The sequence below is a fragment of the Grammomys surdaster genome, unplaced genomic scaffold (assembly GCF_004785775.1).
Source record: "Grammomys surdaster isolate TR1022 unplaced genomic scaffold, NIH_TR_1.0 205, whole genome shotgun sequence".
In the NCBI taxonomy this organism is placed as follows: domain Eukaryota; kingdom Metazoa; phylum Chordata; class Mammalia; order Rodentia; family Muridae; genus Grammomys; species Grammomys surdaster.
The window spans coordinates 3,602,904-3,623,224 of NW_021604650.1; the positions used below are offsets into that span (position 1 = coordinate 3,602,904).

The 20,321-nt window shown below is 53.1% G+C and overlaps 1 protein-coding gene across 1 annotated transcript; it reads left to right on the forward strand.

The window, feature by feature from the left end:
• The first annotated feature begins 6 nt into the window (after window positions 1-6).
• Grk2 (G protein-coupled receptor kinase 2) lies at window positions 7-20,078 on the forward strand. Its single transcript, XM_028770993.1, has 21 exons — window positions 7-86; window positions 11,417-11,493; window positions 13,337-13,410; window positions 13,532-13,633; window positions 13,752-13,826; window positions 13,980-14,041; window positions 14,594-14,645; window positions 14,866-14,957; window positions 15,331-15,430; window positions 15,516-15,594; window positions 15,680-15,810; window positions 16,049-16,143; window positions 16,212-16,319; window positions 16,491-16,557; window positions 16,838-16,938; window positions 17,589-17,655; window positions 17,735-17,830; window positions 18,082-18,244; window positions 18,370-18,506; window positions 18,594-18,707; window positions 18,800-20,078. Exons 1-21 carry the CDS (start codon window positions 16-18, stop codon window positions 18,962-18,964), a joined length of 2,028 nt encoding a protein of 675 aa, XP_028626826.1. The 5' UTR covers window positions 7-15; the 3' UTR covers window positions 18,965-20,078.
• Window positions 20,079-20,321: the final 243 nt, after the last annotated feature.

Consider the following 20,321-nt stretch of genomic DNA (forward strand, 5'->3'; position numbering starts at 1 on the left):
GATGTGAGCTACCTGATGGCCATGGAGAAGAGCAAGGCCACGCCGGCCGCGCGCGCCAGCAAGAAGATCCTGCTGCCAGAGCCCAGGTGAGCCCGCCTGTGCCGGGCCCCACGCGCCGCCCCGGGAAACCGTGCCCCAGGGACTCCTCTCTCTGCCCCAGGTTCCGGGGACCTCTATCCCAGGACCCCACTATCCCGGCTGCCCAGGACCCGGGAACCCCTTCTACTCCGGGGACCTTCTGTCCCGGAGACCCCATTATCCTGGCCGCCCCAGGACCCAGAGACTTCCTCAGTCCCTGCCGCCGCAGGCTTGGTGCCCGAGAGCCCAGAGCGCCCCAAGTCCAAGCTTCCCCGGGCCGCCCTGCGGCTTCCTGTATCTCACTGCCGGGCCTGGTCGCTGTCAGCTCCTGGCTCTGCTGCAGCCTTCTTTCCACCCTGATGCTTGGCTCTGCTCTCTACATTCTGTATCCCCTTTCTCAAGTCTGCCTCTGTTTACCCGATTGTATCACAGTCTGTTGCTCCTGCTCCCAGCACCCACCCACCCGCGTTGGTGTTCCACTACCCTATCCACTCCCCTTGGAGTGGGTAACACTCTTGTGAGGTTTGTGGAGTGAGGAGGATCAATCTGGGGACTTCTTTCTTTTTTTTTTTTTTTTGCCTTCCCCTATGATAGGGTCACTATGGGATTGGGTTTGAGAGTTCTTTCTGGGGACACTGCAGTGTACTATCCCTGAGGGCTGTGCTCGGGTGAGGGAAGTCCCTTCTTTACCCTTTTCGCCAGGGTGCCTTGTGGGTACTTTTGACCAGGGGACCTCTCATCCTACAGCAGCTGGACCGTGCTGCCACCTCTCTGCAAGACAACCGATGTCATTGCACCTGGTATCAAAGTTTAACTGTCCAGGATGTGGCTGCAGAACAGGGCAGGATGTGAGAGGTGTAGCTGGGGCTTGTCCAGTATATTACGGCAAATAGACTTATCTTCCCATTTGAACCGCATAGGAGACCAGAGAGTGAGTGAGGCAGGTGTAGTTTTGTTCCTGTAGTACAAGGTGTGTGTGTGTGTGTGTGTGTGTGTGTGTGTGTGTGAGAGAGAGAGAGAGAGAGAGAGAGAGAGAGAGAGAGAGAGAGAACAACTCAGACTTGAACGGCTTGTGCAATGTCACCTGGGTAGTCCATAGTGGCACCTGGCCTCAACATCAGGGCTCTCAGCTTCTAGTTTTATGTTTTGTCCTGACCTGAAGTGTGGCCTGGATGTCCTGCATCTGGAAGAGCAGATGTGTCCACCCACCAGGATGCCTCATGGTGGGTGGTGAGGCCAGTCCCAGCAGCTTCTCATGCCAACCCAATTAGCAGCCAAGAATCAGCCCTGATTTTACTGCCATTCTCTGTCATAGGACATAGAGCAGGGTTTTTTCCCCCCCCCAGTGGGTAGTGTGAAATAGGCCTCTGGTGGCCTCAGTCCTTGGAGAGGGATAGGCAGCTTGCAGGCTTGCTGCTGTGCCTCTCACCGTGCCCTTCCTCTAGTGGCTGCACACTGGGTTTCAGTTTGACTGAGAACCAAGCCCAGCGGAGGAAAAATTGGTCTGTGTTTTGAAGCGGCCGTTGGGCCCCCCTTTTTTCTAAGACATTTGCAATCAGATTTCTCAAAACAGGAACTAGACTGAGTGTCAGCTGGGGCTGTCTAGGGGCAGTAGCAGTTAGGATGAAAATGAGTTTCAGAAATGGCAAAACTTAAAGGGAAGAGTGGGGGAGGTGTAGTTAGCTTCTAGGGCCTTGTTGAGCGGCTCTGGGCAGCCCTAGCCATGGCATTCTTCTGCAGGTGGGTGGGAGGGTTGTAAAGTTTGAGGTGGTGCCTTTTCTAGAACTCTCTATGTCTGGACAATCTTTCCCCAGAATGCATTGCTCCTAATAGATCCCACCTTGGGTCGTCTCCTCCCTGGTGTTCAAGAACCCTGATACATGAGCTGTACCTCTCTCTTTTTACCTAATTTGTATGGTGGCAGTCATGATGTGATGTGATTGAGTAAGAATGGAAAGTTTAATAATTCATTATTTATTTTGACATCTGTCATGTCAGTTGATCCAAAAACCAACATGTGAAGTTGGCAGGGCCAACAGTACCAGGATGGGGCAATAGCTGCAAGCAGAATTGAAGCAGGCTGTGAGCTTCAGAGAATGACACCACAGGCGCAGGTCATCATCAGTAGTCTGTCGTTGGGCCAGCTGCTCACTCTGAATGGTTGGAGTCGCTAACTCTGACCACTGGTCTGCTCAGACGAGTCACCCTGCGTGGCTACAGCCCCAGGCATGCCAGCCTCCCATGATGGAAAGCAGGTCCCCTTCCTGATGCACTTTGCACACTCTTGAGGCAGATACACCCTTGAAGGTGGTTATGATCATGTCTCATGTGTGCCCAATAAGTCCCAATTTGTGAAGTGTCTTGTCTTCACAAATTCATGGGACACTGGCCGGCCCAGCAGGTGGTATTTTCCTCATTTACTAGCCAAGGCTTTGAGGCTTGTCACACAGAAGGTCTGGGATTGGATCACAGGTCTTTGGAGTCCTGAGCACAGTGCTCTTCCTGTCTGTGCTTTTACTCCCATGTAACTGGTTTGTGGGATGGGATGGCTGAAACCACTTGTCATGAAAGCTGTGAGTCTGGGGTGGTGGCCTGAAGGTAGCAGGGCAGTTTCTGGGATCATCAGCTGTCACGGTATACAAGACCCAACCCTTTCACCATTTGCTGAAACAGAAACAGGCTGTCCTGGCAAAGCTAATGCATAGATAAGGACAGCTCCATGCCAGGGCCCCCATCAGATACAGGGACCTGCTTCCCCACCCTGAAGCCAGGGTCAGGGAAAGAGGCAGTGGGGTTTGTTCCTGTGCCAGTATGCCAATGGGACTTGCTCCCACTTTGGGGTAGGCCATCTTGGCAGCCTGTCTGTGGCTGGTGCCCAGGGTTGTGGCTTGGCTGAGCTTGGCTGGCATCATAGTTCTTATTTCCCAGGGCTGGGGACTGGGAACTGTTGGGCAGAGTGCCAGTGTAACTTGGCAGAAGGATCTCCCCTTCCCTCTGTCACCTAGAGGATCTGAGGAAGCAGACTCATTTCCAACCTTCTCTCAGGAGGGAGTGCTGTATGGATAGAACACGCGGGTCCTGACTTCTCACTCCTGCAGTACTGGCTCACACTCGATCCAGGCACACTTACCCTGACTGGACCTGCCTCGGTTTATCTGCTTTGGTAAAACAAGGGGGCTGGATGACCTCCCAGGGCTGTGGGACTGAGGTCTGGTCCTTGCCCTACAGAAGCTGTTGCCTCTTTTCAAGCAGCTGCTACAGTCTTATAATTATCATCATTTGCTTAATATGACCACTGAGGCCCTGTGTAATTAATCTCAGGGCTCCTGGGTGAGGAGCCCTGCTTGGGCGGTCCCAGGAGATGTCCCCGCTCTCCCCAGTGACAGTGGCAGCCCCAGCAGCAGCATGTGGGAGCTGGGTGCCTCTTGCAGCCTTCTGGTTCTCTGGGCTATTTCCTGGTCCCTCCCCCACCGCGAGCTTCCTCCGATGCTGCCCGCCCCTGCCTGCCCCGTGCTTGTTTCTCCGGTCTCCCCAGACCCTGCTACTCTTCCTTCTCTGCTTCTTCGTTCCTGTTAACTCATTACAGCCAGGACTTCCTGCCTAGATTGATGGGGGAAGGCGAGCTGAGAAGGCTCTTGCTCTTCTTCCTCCCTCCACTCCTCCATCACTAGCAGAAAGCCTGCTGTTGCCAGGCTTTACCCCTTACCAGAACATTCCACTCCAGTAGCAGCGACCCACCCTCTCCTGCCCCTGAAAACAAGATTATCTTTTCTGCAGTCTATCCCTGCGGGCCTTTGAAGCTGCTGCTGCTCCCTGGGAATGGCTCTCTGAGATGCCTTTTCCCATCTGTCCTCCTCTCCGGAGCGAGGCTCTCGTGGATTTGCTGTTAAGTTGCTCAGCTCTGCATGCTTCTCCACTGGACACTCAGTAAATGGATTTGAAGGGCGCGTGAGCATCGTAGGTCAGGATCCGTGTACAGGAATCTGGGCTCTGTCAGCCTGGGAATGATGTGTCCTATTAATGCACAGTCTATGCTAGTAGTAAATCCTGGGTGACGTCAAGTGCAGGCACACACTCTGCAGCAGCTTCTCCTTGTGCCCAGGTTGCTGTGTAGGAAGCTGTGAGCCCTAGGGGCCCCAGGGAGTTCCAGCTGCCTGCACATGGCTGCTGTTCTCAGGATATTATGGAATAAACAGCAGGAGCCAAGAGCATGTGATGGTTTTTGAGGAATGCACAGCCTCCATCATACCTGCTGTTTCTCTCTGGACCCCTTCCTTACTCCCCACTGGCTCCTAAGGGCACTTCTTCTTCTGGATAGTTACATTGGGGTTATTTCAGGCCCACTTCAGATGAGATCCCAAAAGTAAGGCGTTTGGCAACAACATTTTTCTGTAACGACATCTTGTCTCGCGTCACTGCTTACTGAAAAGGGCGGCTTTGGTGATACAGACGTGGGTGTTTGGTGATAAAATGGGGGTCACTTCTCTGAGGGTGGGAGCTTCCCCAGAATTGAAATAGGGGACAACCCCCTTCCAGTGACTGCCAGGCAAGAATGGTGTTCTCCCCCTAGAATGGGGTTCTTACTGCACACTGACAGGATGTCAACTCCTGATGTCCTTGTAGGCAGTCAGGTACAGGGTGCCTGTTTACATCTTGTTTGTGATAGCTGAAGTGTCTCTTCCTGAACATCCTACAGGAGAACCTGGTGGTCTGGGGCTTGGTGGACATTGACCATGGGCTCTGGGTCAACCGTGTTGTCCTTCATTGGGTTTATTGGACATGATGGTTACAATTGGTCTTTCCTCTTTGGTGGTGGCCCCATCCTTGAGCTCTGAGAACATTGTTGAGCCTCAGGGAGAGTCATTGAGAAATATTAATAGGAAGTCCCAGGGGACTTCCTCCTGCTGTTGCCACCTCTGTGCCAGGTTCCTGGAAATGCCACCAGGGAATGCCTCAGCTATAGCCACAGCGTGTTAGCTGTTCCCTCCCAGAGTGTGGCAGTCCCCAACGTGGCCATCTGGGACACACCAGTCTGGAGACTGTAGCCTCTGCATCAGCTTCTTGGGGTGTCACAGCATCAATGTTACCATCACACAAACACCAGAACTCTGTACCAGCCAGGACTGTTCCTTATAGCCTAGCCTAGCAGGATCCTGGGAGGTATACTGCCATGTTCTAATGCCCATGGTGAGGTGGAAGAAGCTGGAGACTGCCCTGGTCTTCTGAGGCCCTCCCATCTGCTGCTGAGATATTACTCAAAGCCAATTTGGATGTTTACTTTATCAGAGGCTTACTGTGGGCCTCCAGACCAGAGGCCTTGTGGATTCTTCCACTCCTAGTCTCCTTACTATCAAAATAGGCGTGTTTGCCACAGACTCCTTCCTGCAGGCCCTCCCAATCCATACATCTGAGCTCCCTTGACTCTACGTGGGAGCCATCTGCGAGGGCATGCCTGACATACCAGGCCACTGTGCCAGAGTGCGAGGCCTGCTCTCATCCTGAAGCACGTGGTACCTTTCTTATGAGAAGTTCTCTTTACACACTACTCCCTCCCCAACTGCTGTCCTCTCACCTTAGTCACTGCAAAGAGAGAGGAAGTTCCCTCTTCCTACTCCTGAAGTCAGGCCAGGCCTACTTCTCAAACGGTGTAAGACCCTAGCCGTTAGAGGTGCTAGGGACGGGGATAGGGTAGGTCACCCTGGCATGAAGCACGTTAGTGCCTAGATGCCCTCAACTCTCTGGCAGAACAGTCATTGAGCTCTCGGCTGTACTCTAGGGTGGAGTCATGGGAGTGTTTAAAGCTGCTCTCCAGGCCAGAGGAGTGACAGCCACTCTGTTTGGTTTACCTGCCAATGGGCATGGTCTGGCCACTTCTGCCTCTCCGAGACTGCCTGGCCATAGCTCCTTCCTTTGAGTACAGGACAAGTGTGAACTGGTTAGCATAGCATAGAGTCATGTTCTAATGTAGGCAGTTAGGAGTTGGGGAGTACCAGATAATAAAGCTTAGAGCAACCATGTCTCAAAACACAGGCTAGCAATGGCCCAGAGACCCGGCACTCCAGGAGCACCCCTCCCCTTTAGACATTTCAAGCTCTCTAATATGCAGTTCAAAAGTAGCAATTCCATTTCCTTGACACTCTTGTTTTGCAAAAGTGGAAACCAGATTTGAAGTCTGTAACTTAGCTGACTGAGCATGGTGGCACATGGTCTAGCTGGAGGCTAAGCCAGGAAGATAGCTAGTTTAAGGGCAGCCTGGGCTACATAGACCTTATATCAGAAAAGTAAAATAGGGCTGGAGAAATGGCTCAGTGGATAGAAAAGTTTTCTGTATACATATGAGGTCTAGAATTTGGACCCCTGGCACCTACATAAGGGCCAGGCCGGCTTATGGCTCACCTGTAATTCCAGGACTTGAATAGCAGAAACATGGGGTCCCTCAGGCAAGCTGGCTAGCTAGACAAGCTCAGGCACCAGCTCTGGGTTCCATGGTAAATGACACAGATAGTTACTAAGGGAGACATCTGATAGCAACCTCTGTCTTCTATAAGCATGAGCACATGTACCTGCATCTGCATGCACATGTGCCAGAATTCATATGAATACATATATGTACATATGCCAGAAGAGTAAAGAAACACAGTTTGTACGACCTCCTGGGGATCTGGGAAGGCCTGTTTGAAACCTGGTCAGGGTGCTCTTCCAGCTGCTGAGGCACGGGGGTGTGGGGGAGTTGATGTCTCCCACCCAGAGTAATGGTAGTTTTAACTGACCTTCACTATGTAGCTCAGACCAACTGGAACTTACTATGTGCTGGCCTCAACTTCCTAAATGGGGACTTTGAGAACCATGTACCCCTGGATGGATAGGGGTTATTGGCTTGGGTGGGGATAGAGGTGCCACTCAGAGCATGTCACATGTCCTGGCACCGCCAGCATCAGGGACCCATCCAGGAGACTGCTGCTGCCTCCCATGCAAGCCTGCACTTGCTTCCTGGACAGGAATTTCATCCATTGACACCTTTTCTAATCTGCTGGCTGCCATAGCCTCTGACTGGATGAGGACAGACTGGAAACCCTGAAATGGTCCTGCTGGGGGCCTTCCACTCAAGGGCTCTGCTCAAGACTGGCCTTAGTTTTGGGATAGTACTTATTTTATTTTAAAAAGACTTTTTTCTTTTAAGGAAAAAAACGGGGTACTGTGGGCTGGGAAGAACGATATGGCCTTACCCAGTATAGCCCTTTGTGGGAGGGACAGTCTCCAGCCTGAGGTCCTACTTCCTGTTGGGTCCCAGACTCAGGTGAAAAAGCAGAACGTCCTGGCTTGTTGGCTCCCTGGCTGTCTAAGGCCGGGTCTTTTACCAAACACTGCCTCTGTTAGGCACCTTTGTGGGCATACATGCCTTCAGCCAAGATAGCCTGCTTTCTCAGTTCTCAGGAAGCCCGTATAGGAGTAGGATATCGCGGGGCGGTGGTGGTGCACGCCTTTAATCCCAGCACTTGGGAGGCAGAGGCAGGCAGATTTCTGAGTTCGAGGCCAGCCTGGTCTACAGAGTGCGTTCCAGGACACCCAGGGCTACACAGAGAAACCCTGTCTCGAAAAACAAAAACAAACAAACAAACAAACAAACAAAAAAGGATTAGGATATCCCAGTGGTACCTAGGGCCCCATTCCAAGTGTCCTGCCCTGCTCCTGGTGAGATCTCCCTAACAGCTGGGGTCTTTGCCCGTCATCTGCATCTTTCTGTCCATACACCCCACCCGATGCTACCTGAGCATGTCCATCTGATTCCCCACTGCCTGGAGAACTGACAGGCTGACCCCACCTCTACCTCCACCATCACTTTACTGCTTCATATCCTGTCTGTCCATGGACCAAAATGTTCCAGAATGTAAAGATTAGGTGACAAGCAGAGCACCCAGGACCAAGACTCTCTCTCTCTCTCTCTCTGTGTGTGTGTGTGTGTGTGTGTGTGTGTGTGTGTGTGTGTGTGTGTGACAGTCTCACCCTCCTGGGCTATCTGCCAGATGAGATCCAGGCACCTGGTTGTGCAGGTTCCTGAGCTTCATGCCTCTGCCCTCCTGCTGGTTTTTCAGGAGTGCCACTCCTGTAAGATCTGAGAGATCAGCCTCCTATGTGGAGGGCTGCCTGGCCAGGCTGCCATCTACAGGCAGAGTATGGGCTGTGTCTGATTTATTTTGTTATTTGTGTTTTGTTTGAGATAGGAGGTTTGCGCAGCCTCCTGAGTGCTAGGATTTTAGGTGCGGACCACTCAGCTGGACTCTCTCTCAGACTAACAGCTTTTCTCCAAGTTCCTGTTGTTCATGCGTGTTTGTGAAGTTTAGTCTGTCCTATCCTGAGTCCCTCTGAGTCTTCTGAAGTCAGGGGAGTATGTTGATGCTGGGTGGTCCCCAGGAGGAGAGGTTGGCCCAGTGTAGATGAAGAGCACATATAACCTTGGTTACCAGAGAATGCTCTTGCTGTCCCAGAGGGCACAGCTCTGAAGCAACAGTATGGGAGGGCCTGAGTTTGGGTAGGAGTTGCAGGCTGGAAGCCCAGAGTCACCAAGGCTTGGCCTGGTCATCAGAGCTCCACTTCCTGTCAGAGACAGCTTTTGCTGGATCTGTGGTGTCTCCCAGCCTCTAGGCGAGAGGGTCACAGTTTCAGGATGGGCTCTGGGCAGCTCAGCATGTTTTGCTATCTTGAGAGGCCTCTCTTGAGGAAGGCCAACAAAGCCAAATCCTGGAAGGGTTGGGCCTGGAGGCTGGTGCCCTGCCACCACTTTCCCTAGTTTCACTTTTGACTGGAGCTGTCATCTTTCAAAAAACTTGGAAGCTCAGAGTGTAAGGTAGGGCTGGCAGACACCCTTCCTGTACCCACAGCTCAGCAGCCTGTGCCACCTCCCTAGACCCACTTGCTCTCACATTTAGCAGTGTCTACCTGGACTTTTTCACATAGTGACCCCATGAAGTCTCTGCTTGGTCCTACATCCAACCTCCTAAGGGTGCACTCTGGCTTTGAAATACTCCAGCACCTATTCCTGTCCTCCCTCTATGCAGTTTGGCTCTACCTTCTCTGTCTTGTGGGCCTCTTGGTGCTGGGCCAGTTTTTCCTCACCTGTCTTAATACCCCCAGCCCTTTGCCCTAGGCTTCACCACCTGGTGACACATTGTTTGCACTTCAGGAAGCCAACAAAGGTCCACATCTCCACACAGTAGCTCCTCACCATCCAGAGCTTATCTGACCACAGGCCCCCAAGGCTTTAGCACCCACTAATAACTCATTCCAGGGGCCTATACCAGAGAAAGACCTGCCTAGAAGTAGGTATGGGTCTCATGCCATGAACAGTGCCTGACTCTAGCCTCGGTGACCAGGCTAGCCTATGCTTAACCTGCTAGGGATTCTAGGGGAGGCAGAGGCAAGCACAGAAAGCTGGACTCTGGTGTGGAGCCTCAGTTTCCTGGCCAGATACCTGCTTGGGTTCCACGTCTTCTCTAGAACTCGGCCTAGCATATCCCCTGTCTTCTCATGCCCTCAGTTGGGCAGCTGTGTGTTCTCTGAAGAGACCAGGCTAATGGGGCCAAATGTGAGCAGAGCTGCTGTTGGGGCAGGTTGGCAGATCTAGGATGCCAGTGGCCCGGAAGAGGAGGGTGGAGACAAGGAGGCCTCTGAAGTATGGAATGTAGCTCAGTGAGATTTACCCAGGCTGTGCAGTGTCGCAATGAATAAACAAAGTGGTGGTTGTGGAGATTGTCTTAAGAACTTTGGTGACCAGTTTTTGCTATGGTCTTGCCAGGTGGTCTAAGCAGGGGACATGTTTTTATCCAAGTGTTAGGGACACAAACTGAGGCTTGAATGTTTCTTTTTTGAGACAGGGTCTCATGTAACCCAGGCTAGCCTTGAACCCCTGATATACCTGAGTGCTGGGATGAAGACGAAATACAATATAAATTCATTAAGGAATAGAATTCAAAGTTAAGCGTGGTAACATATGCTCGTAATCCCAGCACTCTGAAGGATTGCTACATGTTTGAGGCCATCCTCAACTACAACAGCAAAACCCTGTCCCTCCAAGACAGAACCAAAAAGTAAAGACAGAATTCAGTGTTTTCTGGATGTGTTCGCTTTATTATTCTGCCCTCACCCTGGAGCATCCTATCACTTCCCAAGGAAACCCTACCCCTGGGCTATTGGCATGGCTTAGCTAGTAAAACATAAAAACACGCAAACAAAAAGACACTTTCCAAGGTACCCCCCACTCCCCCCCCCCACACACACACTGGAAGAGAGAACTGACTCCAAAAAGTTGTCTTCTGACCTACATATACCAACTAACCAAACAACAAAAAAAAATCCATGGCCCGTTTGGCAGTTTCCCCCGAGTCTCTAGTACCCACAAACCTGATTTTCTGTCAGTGAGCCTGTCATGGAGTTGTGTGGATGGGTTCATACAGATCTGAGTGCTCTGAGGCCGCCATCCATTATCTGGTCCTGGTCCTGATAATGTCAAGTGTTAGTGTTTCATTCCTTCTATTGCCAGCCGATAAAATGCCCACATTCTGTTCTGTACATTATCCAACCGGTGGACAAGTCCTGGCTTTTCCAGAGTCAACACGTGGCAGTGTATGACACACACTACTGCAAACAGTAGGCACAGAGGCAGATCTGCTGGCCATCATAACCTTGGATTTCTTTGAAGTAATCTGTGGACAGAATGATGACCAGGCTAGCTGGGAGCTCTCTGGAGGACATGATGACACTGAGTTAAAGAGTGGTTCCATTCAAAACAGACATGGTGGCACTCATCTGCAATCCCAACACTAGAGAGGCTGAAGCAGGAGGGCTGCTGTGGGTCTAGCCTGGGCTATAGTGTGTCATTCTAGCATTGTTTGTTTGCTTGTTTGTTTCCAGACAGGGTTTCTCTCTATAGTCCTGACTGTCTTGGAATTCACTCTATAGACCAGGCTGGCCTCAAACTCACAGAGATCTACCTGCCTCTGCTGGGATTAAAGGTGTGAGCCACTGGATGTATGTGGTCCTATCTTTAAAAAAAAAAAAAAAAAAAAAAAGACCTAGGAGAGATGGCTCAGTGGGTAAGGGGGTAAAGTGTTACTGCTAAGCCTGACAACCTAAGTTTGATCTCTGGGACTCACACTGAAGGAGAGAACCAACTCCCATGGGTTGTGCTCTGACCTCTACACACCATGGCATACACGCGCACACGAGTGCACACATACACACATACATACTAATAAATTTGTGTTAGAAAATGAGCGCCTTGGCCCAGGCTTCTGGCCCACGTCTCTGTGGGCCCCTGCTCACTGTGCTCCTTGGCTTTCAGCATCCGCAGCGTCATGCAGAAGTATCTAGAGGACCGAGGAGAAGTGACCTTTGAAAAGATCTTCTCACAGAAGTTAGGTGAGTGCGGGCACCTCCCCCAGCCAGAGGTCTCCAAGAGAACTGACTCCAGGGTCAGCATCCTGTCGTCCTACCTCTGCCTGTGCCATGTGCCCCTGCCCCAGAAGTTTCCCCACTACTCAGGCTCCCCCTCCAGTAAAGAATGGTGACTCTTTGTGCCTCCCAGCCCCTGGCTTCTGCCTAGGGAGCCCTGTGGTGGGGGTGGGGACCCATCAGTCTTCCCCAGGCGCCAGGGAAGTTCCTCCTTTGGGGTTTTTGTTTTTGAGAGTTGCAGCTTCCCCTTGGCGCAGCCACAGCTGCTTTGGGCCGTTGGTAGAGCTGACAGGAAGAGGCGGGGCCCTTCCTGTGGTGCCTGTGGAGCCCTGGTTGGTCCCGCCTCCACCCCTCACACCCCCAGGCCCTAAGTGAGCAACCTGCCTTGGAGCTGGCCCCTCCATCCTTCCTCCTCTGTTGTGGGGGTGGAGTGAATTCGGGTTGTCTTAGAAGTATTATGCTATCCACCTCAATGCCCAGCTTAAAGAGAAAGCTTGGGGTGATGTCCCAGGAAGCCACTGTAGTCACACAGGGCCTCAGATTTGGACTCCCTGAGGATGGGATCTCAGTATGGAACTGAGGGTGTCCTGGAAAGATCAGGCATTGGAAGTCAGCCTTAGTCCAGCAGTAGGCCAGAAAGAACACAGCCTGGGGGTACAGGTCTGTACTATCTGGCTTTGGGCAAGTTGCCTCTCCGATCTGAGCCTCATATTCTTCAAATCTGAGAAATGGGACCTTGAGCCCAGTTGCCCACGGCAGACAGGATGGACCTGAGTCAGTGATGTCAGTAAGAGTGCTTTGTAATCCCAAACCTCTCTCCACAAACCTTGTTCACAAGTCACTGGAAGGTTCCACTAGACTGCCCTTAGAATTGATGGCTTTAAGCATTTGCAGAGAAACCTGATGAGAGGCCATTAATAACACTAGGCCATCCGTGCTCCTCAGAGAGCATAGAAAGGCAGTCAGCAGCACTCAAGCACCCTAGCTGGGCAGTGGTGTCACAGACCTTTAATCTAGCACTTGGGAGGTAGAGGCAGGCCAGGCAGATCTCTCAGTTTGAGGACAGCCAGGGCTGTACAGAGAAACCCTGTCTCCAGAACAAAACAATAACAACAAAACCCTCAGGCATTCCAGCTGGACTAGAGGCATGAGTGGGGAGCCACTCTCAGTTTCACCATTTGGAAGCTGCTCTTGAGACCTCCACCCTTGGCCTGGCTTTTCAAGAGATCCTCCAGTGGATTGAAGAGTTCTTATGACAGGTGTCCCGAGCCTCAATTTTCCCAACTGGACTCGGCTTTCTGGTCAGAGATACTGTGACAATCATCTAGATGTAAAGGAGAGGGAAAGGAGAGGCACTCGGTCTTAGTTGCTGTGTCCCTCCTATTACAGCCTGACCTGTCCATCATGCTGCCTCCACCAAGAACCTTACTACTGCCATAGCAGATAGTGTCCCCAGCACAGATGGGGTCAGAGCATGGCACTGCCCTGAGCTCCTAATGCCAGAGCCAACTCCTCTCTCCTCCATACCTTGCCATAGTGCCAGCATTTTCTAGCCATCATCTGCAGAGGCAGATTCTGGGGATAGGGTAGAAGTACAAGAACCCTAACCCGGGATCTGGGACTTGTTGGCTGGTGGCAGCCTAAGTGGCCACATTGCCTAGACTCTTCCTGCTTACGGTAAAGAATATCTCTGCTACTGCCCTGGCTAGTTTTGTCCAGGAATTCCCAAGCTCACTCCACTCATATGATGAGGAGGCCCCTAAGAGGAGGGTGTGCATAGCTCAGCCTAACCAGACTTGGTTGCTTTCAGGGTACCTGCTTTTCCGGGACTTCTGCCTGAACCATCTGGAAGAGGCCAAGCCCTTGGTGGAGTTCTATGAAGAGGTAAGATGGGCGAGGTTTACTGAGATAAAGGTGTGGAAGCACCTTGCTGTGTCTGAGGCCCCTGGCATCTAGCTTTGTGCCTTGGCCACAGACCATCATCTATAGGTGTTCTTTCAATCAGATCAAGAAATATGAGAAGCTGGAGACAGAGGAGGAACGTGTGGTCCGCAGCCGGGAGATCTTTGACTCCTATATAATGAAAGAACTGCTGGCCTGCTCACATGTGAGTGTCCTAGTCAGCTGTTCTGGGGTGTGAACTCATGTGTTGACCCCAGCAATGTGAGGTTAGAAGGGAAGAAAGGGCCTTGTATAGGATTCACAGCCACCTTTCTCCTCTCCAGCCCTTTTCAAAGAATGCTACAGAGCACGTCCAGGGCCACCTGGTGAAGAAGCAGGTGCCTCCAGATCTCTTCCAGGTTTGTGCTGGGCTCTTCTCTTGCCCCATCCTGCCCAGATCAGGCCCTCCTGCCTTAAGACAACTAGGGTCCTGGAGCCTGGGGCTGGATGCAGGACCTGGGTCACCAGGGGCTAATGGACTTGGTCACCAATTCCCAGCTCTCTCCCCACAGCCATACATTGAGGAGATTTGTCAGAACCTCCGAGGGGATGTGTTCCAGAAGTTCATTGAAAGGTGAGTAGGAGAAGCAAGATAAACAGTCTTTGGACAGGCAGCCTGCTCTGGCTCTAAGCAGCCAGCTGTGGGGTCTGTCCCTGCCCCCTCACAGGGACTCTTGGGAGGTCACATAGATCCAGTGTCTTCTTCTCCCATCCTGTGTCTCCCTGTGCTATGGAGTGTCAGGGTTTAGGTAGTACCAGAAGTACATACTTCCCTCTGTGGTGTGAACTACCAGGGTCTAAGCAGAATGCTAGGAGCAGTGTTTTCAGTCACAGCCACCCAGCCATAGGCAGTAGGGGTCTGAGAAGGTGACATCCCTGGGAACGAGCCCTTGTCTGGGGTTATGTGAGCCGCAGGTGTTATACCCTGGTGGAGATCTGACTGGATACCATCTCAGCAGGACAACATGGTTCAGGCTGCTGAGGCTTGTGGCCTGAGCCAACCATAGGCTCAGGATGTCTCTCTGTCCACGTGTCAGGACCCTGGAAGGGCAATGGGTGGAACAGGCTCTGATGACCTCTCAATACCTTGATGCTTGCTTGAGTGTGTATCCTCTTTCTTTCCCAGTGACAAGTTCACACGGTTCTGCCAGTGGAAGAATGTAGAGCTCAACATCCACGTGAGTGGGTTCAGGGGGCTGGTGTGCCAGGGTCTCAGCCCCACAGCGGTGGCTGGCTTGGGGGGGCACTGTTGGGATCCCAGTAGGAGAGGCTGGAGAAAGGTGTGTCTAGATCACAGGAGTAGGAGACCCTGGTACCAGGGCCTGTCCCTGCTGCCCAAATGCCTCTGCTGTGGGGCTGAGGAGGCTTGCAGTGACCCTGGCTGTTGCCACTCTGCAGCTGACCATGAATGACTTCAGTGTGCATCGAATCATCGGGCGTGGGGGCTTCGGTGAGGTCTATGGGTGCCGGAAAGCAGACACAGGCAAGATGTGAGCACCCTGATCAGCTGGCACTGGGTGGGGTGCCCGAGGGAGGAGTCAGGCTTCTAGAGGTATCATGAGGGACTGGGGCCTTTAAAGAAGAGCTGTTACAGGGATCAGTGTCCCACGCTTGCTTGCCATCCCTGAGTCTCTGCCTACGAGTGACTCCTGCTACTGTCCCCTCCTTCCTGTTTTGCTTTGGCTATCCTGTCTCCCTCAGGCTCCTCAGAGACTAACTTGCCAGCACCTCTGCCCTCTCTAAAGCACTGGTTGTGTCACGTGGTTTGCCTTGCATCTGGTCGGCAGCAGCAGCCTGCTGAAGCAGCCTGGGGCTCTGCCCTGCAGGGCGTGCTGACACAGCTGACCTAGTCCTCCATCATAGGTACGCCATGAAGTGTCTGGACAAGAAACGCATTAAGATGAAGCAGGGAGAGACCCTGGCTCTGAACGAGCGGATCATGCTTTCCCTCGTCAGCACCGGGGTGAGTCGGGTGGCCAAGCGGGCCTCCATAGTGACCTCTGACCCAAGCCTCAGCCAGCCTTTGCTCACCTTCCCCTCCCTCCTAGGACTGCCCCTTCATCGTGTGCATGTCATATGCATTCCACACACCAGACAAGCTCAGTTTCATCCTGGATCTCATGAACGGTGAGCTCAGGACCAGCCCTAGGGGGTGGACCTAGGGCTGGACCTGGGCAGGAAGCTGAGTCTCACCTGGGGGGCTGCCCCTCAGGTGGGGACCTGCACTACCACCTGTCTCAGCATGGAGTCTTCTCTGAAGCCGACATGCGCTTCTACGCAGCTGAGATCATCCTGGGCCTTGAACACATGCACAATCGCTTTGTAGTCTACAGGGACCTGAAGGTGAGGGGCTGCTGCCGCCTATCTCTCCCTCTACACCTGTAACAAGGCCAGCTTATCTCCCTGCCTTACTCTCCTCCCCTTCCTGCCTGAGCCTCTTTCTGAGTTCAGTTGTGATGGGGTGGGTGGGAGATGGGGGGTGTCCTACCTGGGGCCTTGTCCCAAAAACCTATAGTTCCTTCCAGTGAGGGCCCAAGCCGGTCTCCATGTGGCTCAGCGTCTCTCTGGGCTTCTTTCACAGCCAGCCAACATTCTCCTGGATGAGCATGGCCATGTGAGAATCTCAGATCTGGGCCTAGCTTGTGACTTCTCCAAGAAGAAGCCTCACGCCAGTGTGTGAGTACCTAGTCATTTCCTCCCTTCCCAACCCTCCTCCACTTCACTTATAGCCTGTGCTCCCACAGGGGCACACACGGGTACATGGCCCCTGAAGTCCTACAGAAGGGCGTGGCCTATGACAGCAGTGCAGACTGGTTCTCCCTGGGCTGCATGCTCTTCAAATTGTTGCGGGGGTGAGTAGGCTATTCCAGGTTGTCAATCCAGATAGGAAATGGGGAGGGGAGCCCTGTATGGCCTGGATGTTAGAGGTGGCGCCTCCCCCAGCTCTCAGTAGGCTTGTCCGTCAGTCTACCTCACTTTTCCCATGCTTGCTCTTTGACATTGGTCTTTGACCTCTTGTCCAGACACAGCCCCTTCCGGCAGCACAAGACCAAAGACAAGCATGAGATTGACCGCATGACATTGACAATGGTAAGTGTAAGGTGGCAGTGAGGGCCCATGCGGGGTCAGAAGCATAGACTCCTAGCTCTCTATAGCCAGCAGAGCTGTAGCCAGCGCTCCCTTCTCTGTCCTAAGGGGCAGGCTGCCTGCCCTGTAGCCTCTTGCCTTGCTTGTCTGTCAAAGCTCACACTCACTGAGGACCAGGAGGGAGCTGGGCCTCATCTCTTTCTGCTGGCTTCTAACCCTCCCCCAGAGCCAAGGGCTCTCTTCCTGACTTCTGTTGACATCCTCCTTCTCTTTGTCCTGAAAGGCTGTTGAGCTGCCTGACTCCTTCTCCCCTGAACTCCGATCCCTGCTGGAAGGTTTGCTGCAGAGGGATGTCAATCGGAGACTAGGCTGTCTGGGCCGTGGGTAAGTACCCTGGTCTTTCCACCATGTGGCCATATTCAGTCTTTGCTGTGGGCTGCTGGACCAACCTGCCTGGGCCTCTGGCTGTGCCCCCTTAGAACAGTGGTTGTGTCCCATCATTTGAACCCCTCTGTGGAGCTCACAAGGGAGGTCATGGCCCCGTGTCCTCAAGGTGGCAGGGCTGGCTGGTGTGTCACAGTTGGAACCAACCCAGGATCAGCTTTCAGAGGGTCCAGAAAGAAAATCTTTGTAGCAAAGACTTTTTTTTTTTTTTTTTTTTTGCATGAGGTGGAGGAGATGGGTATTTTTTGAGACAAGGTCTCATGTAAGCCAGGTTAGCCTTACTCTGTAGCTGAGGCTGGCCTTGAACACTTCTGCTTCTGATTAAAGGCATGTACCACCACACCCAGCTTAACAGCAACTTTGTAGGTCTACTGGGATATCTGTTAATTACCAGATAAAGTAGTATTAAAACTCACATCAACCCCAAGATGTGAGAACTGCTTCTGCCATCCTGATGAGCAAACTGGCTGAGTTATAGAACTTGCTTAAGATCACAGAGTCAGGAGTCAAGCCTAAGCTGATGGCCTCACGGTTTATGTGTGGCTCAGTGGGTGGTGCGGAGCCCAGGTGACAGGTGTGTCTCGCCACAGGGCTCAGGAGGTAAAAGAAAGTCCCTTCTTCCGTTCCCTGGACTGGCAGATGGTCTTCTTACAGAAGGTAAAAGTCTATCCAGGGGTAGGATGGGAAACTCCACGGCCCCTCACCCACGCTGATGCCCAACCCCTGCTCTGTGCAGTATCCCCCTCCACTGATCCCCCCGCGTGGGGAGGTGAATGCAGCTGACGCTTTTGATATTGGCTCCTTTGATGAGGAGGACACAAAAGGAATCAAGGTACCGCACCTTGCTTGCCTCTAACCCCTGAGCCTAGCCTGGTCTGGATGGCCCTTGCCCCTCCTCTGCCCCTGTGAGACACTGTGGCTACCCTGTGAACTGTGGGCCATACTTCCTCATCCCCCAGCCTCCCTGGGGATGGTGGTTACATGAGACCATCCCTATCTTAGGGCCCTACACAGGCCTATGGCTAATAGTGTGCTGGCACCCTTTGTCTACCCATGTATCCCTGCCATGTCCACCTGGTGAAGTTACTGGACAGTGACCAGGAACTGTACCGCAACTTCCCTCTCACCATCTCCGAGCGGTGGCAGCAGGAGGTGGCAGAGACTGTCTTTGATACCATCAATGCTGAGACAGACCGGCTGGAGGCACGAAAGAAAGCCAAAAACAAGCAGCTGGGCCATGAGGAGGGTGAGGACTATGACCATGGGGGAAACCAGGCCTGTTGCACACTTCTAAGAAACTGACCAAAACCACAGCCAGAAAGTGGCTGGGTGAGGGTGGGGTGCTGAGCCTGCATCCCATCTCTTGTGCAGACTATGCCCTGGGTAAGGATTGCATCATGCATGGCTACATGTCCAAGATGGGCAACCCCTTCCTGACCCAGTGGCAGCGGCGATACTTCTACTTGTTCCCCAACCGCCTTGAGTGGAGGGGTGAAGGCGAGGCTCCGGTAAGAAAAGGTTCTGGGAGGACGTGGTATGGGCACAGGGTGGGTCCCAGGGCCTTCCTTCACAGCCTGCTGTCTTCCACCCTGCAGCAGAGCCTCCTGACCATGGAAGAGATCCAGTCAGTGGAAGAGACACAGATCAAGGAACGCAAGTGTCTCCTGCTTAAGATCCGAGGTGGCAAGCAGTTTGTCCTGCAGTGTGATGTAAGTCGGGGTGAGGTTAGGGTACGTGCAGGCGGGCGGGTGGGCAGGTGGTGCCCATCCAGCAGAGGCTGACAGAGCCTGGATGTGCACAGAGTGATCCTGAGCTGGTACAATGGAAAAAAGAGCTGCGTGATGCCTACCGTGAGGCCCAGCAGCTGGTGCAGCGAGTGCCCAAGATGAAGAACAAGCCACGCTCACCTGTGGTGGAGCTGAGCAAGGTGCCACTGATCCAGCGTGGCAGTGCCAATGGCCTCTAATCCACCCATCTGCTGCCCGCCTGCCCACCCGCCTTTTATAAACCTCTAATTTATTTTGTTGAATTTTTATTATTTGTTTTCCCGCAAAGCGGAAAAGGTTTTATTTTGTAATTATTGTGATTTCCTGTGGCCCCAGCCTGGCCCAGCCCCCAGGGAGGGGCCCGCTTGCCTCAGCTCCTGCTGCCACCAACCCAGCCACTGTCTAGCACCCCTACCCTGTTCCCATCCCCAATCCCCTAGGGTCCTTGCTCCCAGTATCTTCCTACAGGGAAAAGGAGCAACCCTCAGCAGCCCTCTTGCCCCTCCATGGGGTGAAGCCACACTCAGTGGGTGTGTCACTTCAGGCTCTGTGGGCTGTGCTTAGCCTGTGGCCCAGCCGGGTGGCCCAGCACCCCTACCCTAGGAAGGTGCAACACAGGGATACTACTTGAACTTTCCCATCACAGCTCCCATGCCACAGAGGGACAGACCCCTGCTGTCCTGCCCTCTTGCCACTGGTGAGAGAAGACCCTTGTCTCCCCAGACTTGGAGGTCTCCCACAGTGACGGGCTCCTGGGTCCTTGTTCAGGAAAAGCCTGTGTGTCACCACTGCCTCATCAGGAGGCTGCAATTGGCAGTGCTGCTGCTGGCCTCCCTGCAAGTCCCCTCTTCTTCCCGTTGCGTGCCTGGACTCAGGAGCATAGAAAAGGCAATTGTGGATTGGGCCACACTGGCCTAGCCTGAACCTAGATCCCTAACCCTGGGCTGGGTGAGGCTCACCTGCCCAGGACCACAGTGGGACAGCCTGGGCAGGTGGGTGGCACAGCATAAGAACCCAGCTGAGGCCAGCCCTCCCTGTCCTGGCTGGTCAGTGTGCCCCCACCCACACTGTCCAGCCCCCTAGCCCATGTCATGTCAGTGGCCACCACCCACAGGTGCCACCTTGCCCACCGCATGCCCCCTTGTGCCAGTCGCGCAGCTGTGTGTGGTGTTGCGCCCTCTCCCCCTGGGGCTGGGTGGGTGCATCCTCCCCTCTTGTCTACTCATTCCTGGGGCGTTTCTTTGCCGATTTTTGAATGTGATTTTAAAGAGTGGAAAATGAGACTATGCGTTTTTATAAAAAATGGTGCCTGACTCCCCGCTGTCTCAGACTCTCTGTGCCTGGTGACCACAGTGACACTTTTCAGTCACCTTAGTCTGGGGCCTGAAAGGGGAGGGTCTTAATAACCCATCCTTCCATCCCTAGAGGAGTAGATTATTCTGCCTACCTCCCAGATAAGCAAGAGTGGTCCATAGTCCACGCCAGCGGTCATGTTTGGAATGGCAAGTCCCCCTGCACTATGTCAAGCACTATGTTAATCCCCATTCCCTCTCAGCA